The 5,000-nt window shown below is 33.1% G+C and overlaps 1 protein-coding gene across 1 annotated transcript in view; it reads right to left on the minus strand.

Moving 5' to 3' along the window:
• Positions 1–285: 285 nt before the first annotated feature.
• LOC136856110 (nephrin-like) overlaps positions 286–5,000 on the minus strand; it is a 110,273-nt gene continuing 105,558 nt past the window's right edge. Inside the window, exon 8 of the mRNA XM_067133758.1 lies at positions 286–435. Coding sequence (XP_066989859.1) covers positions 296–435 — 140 coding nt within the window. The 3' untranslated portion in view covers positions 286–295. The remainder of the gene's footprint in view (positions 436–5,000) is intronic.

The raw sequence follows: 5,000 nt of genomic DNA on the forward strand, positions 1-5,000 counted from the left end.
AAAAGGCATATTAAAATTAATAATCATATTAAAATAGATAAATATTTATCATTTTAATTATGACTTGGTTAAAAGGACCTGTGGAAAGATCCCTAAATATGAAGGACTCTTAAAAAAAATCCCTAAATTTTATGTGCTATGTTCTTTAAATAACTTCTTCTTCTTCTTCTTCTTCTTCTTCTTCTTCTTCTTCTTCTTCTTCTTCTTCTTCTTCTTCTTCTTCTTCTTCATCTTATCTTTCTTCTCCTTCTCCTTCTTCTCCTCCATCTCCTTCTTCTCCTTCTATATTTTCTTCTCAACTCACATTATGAAACCACTCGACCCTGTTGAAGCTGGGATTGGCCCTAATGTCACACTCGAAATAAACGTCATCTCCTTCCTTGATGTCGTCTGCCTGCAGGTGAGGTCCCAGACTGAGCGTGACCTTGGGAGGATCTGCAAAGGAGAAGGAGAGGGGTTCGAGTTTTAAGGTTTAACTTTGAGTTGTAACTTGAAGGTTCAACTTTGAGTTGTAACTTGGAGGTTTAACTTTGAGTTGTAAATTGAAGGTCTAACTTTGAGTTGTAATTTGAAGATTTAGCTTTGAGTTATAACTTGAAGGTTCAACTTTGAGTTGTAACTTGAAGGTTCAATTTTGAGTTGTAATTTAAAGGTTCAACTTTGAGTTGTAACTTGAAGCTTCAAGTGTGAGTTATAACCTGAAGGTTTATATTGGATGAATGACTGAAAAGGTTCTGTAAAGGTGGTATTATTATTATTATTATTATTATTATTATTATTATTATTATTATTATTATTATTATTATTATTATTATTATTATTATTATTATCATCATGAGTGGTGCAATTATTAATATATAAAACAACAAATAACAGTGATTTCTGAGAAGGGACTGTAATTATAAAATTATTATTATTTTTATTATTATTATTATTATTATTATTATTATATTATTATTATTATTACAAAGATCCTTAAGAAGCCTGATATCTTTAAAACATATTGATAAAAAAAAAACTCGATATTTTAATAACCAATTGATCCTGCATGTTATAGAATGTAATTATTTTTCATAAATACAAAGACCAATAAATTTTAATTTACATGAGAATGAATAAGTCGTTGCAATGAAGAAACTCACACCCATACAACATATGGGTTTAATAATAATAATAATAATAATAATAATAATAATAATAATAATAATAATAATAATAATAACAACCTTCACAAACAAAAATGATTGATAGCCCTTGCTTTATATATTAATAATAGTAATTACATCACCAATACAATAACAATAATAATAACCATTTTAGTGTTACAGATTCAAACAAAATGATTGATAATTATTGGCTTTATGTTTATATATTAATAATAATAATAATAATAATAATACAATAATAATAATAATAACCATTTTAGTGTTACAGATTCACATATAAAATAATTGATATTTTTAGCTAATAATAATAATAATAATAATAATAATAATAATAATAATAATAATAATAATAATAATACCACCTTTACAGAACCTCTCCAGTCATTCATAAGTAAAAGAACTCATTCTATCACTCCCTAGAACATTGCAGTAGTAATAGTAATATTACTTTTACTGTTTACTATCAAACTTCTTCCCCTTACCCAGAATAACTTTGACACGAAACTTACAGTAAAAGAAATATTTACAGCTAAAAGTTGAGAGACGAATTGATGCCTTAATAAGAACTCACGTCTGTCACTGATTGATTGCTTATGAAAAATGAATGATGAAAGCCTTCATAAGATATACAGGACCTGTCATGATGAATGGATTTGTTACAGTAGGGGTTGATGATGTAAAATGAATGAAAGATGTATGTATGTATATATATATATATATATATACACACACACACACATATATATGGAACTAATCAACACAAGAGCACGTCTTTTCAGACTCACAGCAGGCTCGAACCCCGGTCTCTCAAATAACAGGCAAGGTCGCTGCCCGCGTGGGTCATTTGGTAGCGCCTGGACCTTTCATTCGAGAGACCTGGGTTCGATCCTGATGTGAGTCAGAAATTTATATATATATATATTCATATATATAAAGTGGCAAGGCAGCTCACAGTACTTAACCTTTATATCCCAGGTCAGAGTAGCACCTCACGGATGGGTTGTGGATCCCTTGGTAAAGGAAAATCACCTTTAGATGGAAGGTCGTTCTCTGCTATGGAGTGCTGTAGCTGTCATATATTTTAATCTTGTATGTGGGTTATTCTAATGTTTATTTAATAAAACAGTTATAATAAATTTATCATCTTTATATTTTAAAACTTAATTTATATGACCTCTCATTTAATATATCTATATATAGTCCCCTATATATGCTAGAGTTTAGCAAAATTGTCCCCCCTATAAATCCTCTGACCCTCTAGGTACAATGGATAAAAAATTTAGCAGCATCTATGCAACAAGAATTCTGCAAATTACGTTCCCGAGGTAATTACATATTCATTTTATCCCTCGGTAATAACAGCCATTACGGGAATGCTTCCCCCCTGGCAATTTCTCACCATTCCCCTCTCTCTCCTTCCCATTCTTCCCATTCCATTCCAAAGAATAATATTCCTTTTTTCCCCCTGAAGGGCTTACAGTTGATAAGAGCTTGAAGGGGGTGTCCACCCTTAAAACGAAATCTGGTACACGCGGTCTTAAAGGGTTAATGGCAATTGATAATTAGAATTTATTTTTTTTTTTTCACCAGTCCAGTCATTTCTCCTCACTTTCAGAGGTTTTTTCCCTTATTGAGTGGGGTGGCAATGGAAGAATTTATTCGCAGTGGGATGTTTCTGGAAACGCGTTTGAATTTATGTGAATGCGTTTAATGAGGTGGTCGTTTTTCTAGCAGAATTTTTGTTTTTCTGTAAAAGGAAACTGTTTTGCCGGCTTTGTCTGTCCGCAAGCACTTTATTCTGTCTGCACTTTTTCTGTCTGCACTTTTTCTGTCCGCGCTTTATTCTGTCCGCACTTTATTCTGTCCGCCCTCAGATCTCAAAAACCACTGAGGCTAGAGGGCTGCAAATTGGTATGTTGATCATCCACCCTCCAATCATCAAACATACCAAATTGCAGCCCTCTAGCCTCAGTAGTTTTTATTTTTTTAAGGTTAAATTTCGCCACAATCGTGCGTCTGGATAAGGATAGGCCACCACCGGGCCGTGGTTAAAGTTTCACGGGCCGCGGCTCCTACAGCATTATACCGAGGCCACCGAAAGATAGATCTATTTTCGGTGGCCTTGATTATACACGCTGTAGCGGCCGTACAGAAAACTCGATTGCGCATTTTTTAAATTTTTTTTTCTAGGATTGAATGGCTACAGAGGATGTTATATATATGGTTGTTTGTTTTTATTCTTAGGAGTGAGGTTGCCAGCCTCACACTTTCGGTACGAGGTTGTTGGGATTATGTAAATATGTATGTATCTGGTGAGAGTGATCAGTTATATATGTGTGTGTGTGTTTGTGTCAACATTTGGCCGTCTCCCCCACCGGGGTAGCTTCAGAGAAAAAAAAAAAATATCACTACTACCCCATTTGAAAAAAAAATAGAAATAAAAAACAAAAACTGGCAACTCTAGCTAAACCTTTTCTGCATCCTGTTGATAAGCAACACCGTGGCATCCTGACCTGAGGTGACCTCTGCAACGGAAGTTGGCAATTTCCTTTTGCAGGTGTAACAGAGGTTCCGGGATGTTAGATCGTCACCGCAATGTGTTTTTCTTTTTCTTTCTTTTTTCTTTCTTTGGTGGGTGTTGGAAAGTAAACACACACACACACACACATATATATATATATATATATATATATATATATATATATATATAGATGTTTCCTATTGGACAATGAGATAGTTACTCTCCCCTTTCTCACCAAATCCATTTTGGGATGAGGCTGCATCACTGGCTAAAACCCACAACAGTCGACTGACAAATGTGTTTTTTCTTTTCTCTTTTTTTTTTCTCTTGAGATAAATAGGATGGTATTTAACTCTGATAAATTTGAATCAATGAACTATGGTGATAAAGTACACATACAGGACACACACAACACACACAGGAAGCATAAAGACCTTGGTGTGATGTTATATATATGTTATGCAATGATATATATATATATATATACATTGCAAAGCAAAAATGGGAATGTTGTTCCGGCATTCAAAACAGAAAAGCTGAACACATGATTACTTTATAAAACGTACGTAGTAGCGTTGAATATTCAATATAATATTTCACAACCAAATCCATTTTGGGATGAGGCTGCTACTGGGAAAGACCCTTAAATTTATATAGTCTTTGAACTCCACCTGGCTAAAAAACACAACAGTCGAAAACATCATGGAGTGCCAAAATTGAAAATTAAGGAAAGCACACAGGACATTAATCCACCACGCTCCATCTTCAGTTATTCAATCTCATCTGAGAACATAACAGGAGTGAGCGTAGATGTGTTTAAGAATATTAAAACCATCCAAGACTGGAAGATGCAAAATATACCGGAAGATCTCTCTCTCTCTGGTAGACATCAAAGGTGCCTCACACTCTCTGAACGAATTGTAAGGTCTCTCTCTCTCTCTTTACTGGAATATTTTCGTTTCCAGGTATTACAAACTGGAATGTTTCGGTGCTTTCTTGCGTTCCAGAAAATTTTGGAATGTGAGTAAGACACTGTGGAATAATTCTGGAGTTTTTATTTGCTCTTTCAAATCTGGAAGAATTTAAACCGGAACTGGAAGTAGTGGATGCTCATTTATTATTATTATTGAAAATATGTCCATTAATTAATAATTATTATAATTATTTATTATTATTATTAAAAAACATTTTCAAGCTCTCATAAGGAAACTATGTCCAATAACGAAATTATTATTATTATTATTATTATTATTATTATTATTATTATTATTATTATTATATTATGAAAAGCATTTTCAAGCTCTCATAAGGAA

The sequence above is a fragment of the Macrobrachium rosenbergii genome, chromosome 34 (assembly GCF_040412425.1).
Source record: "Macrobrachium rosenbergii isolate ZJJX-2024 chromosome 34, ASM4041242v1, whole genome shotgun sequence".
Lineage (NCBI taxonomy): Eukaryota > Metazoa > Arthropoda > Malacostraca > Decapoda > Palaemonidae > Macrobrachium > Macrobrachium rosenbergii.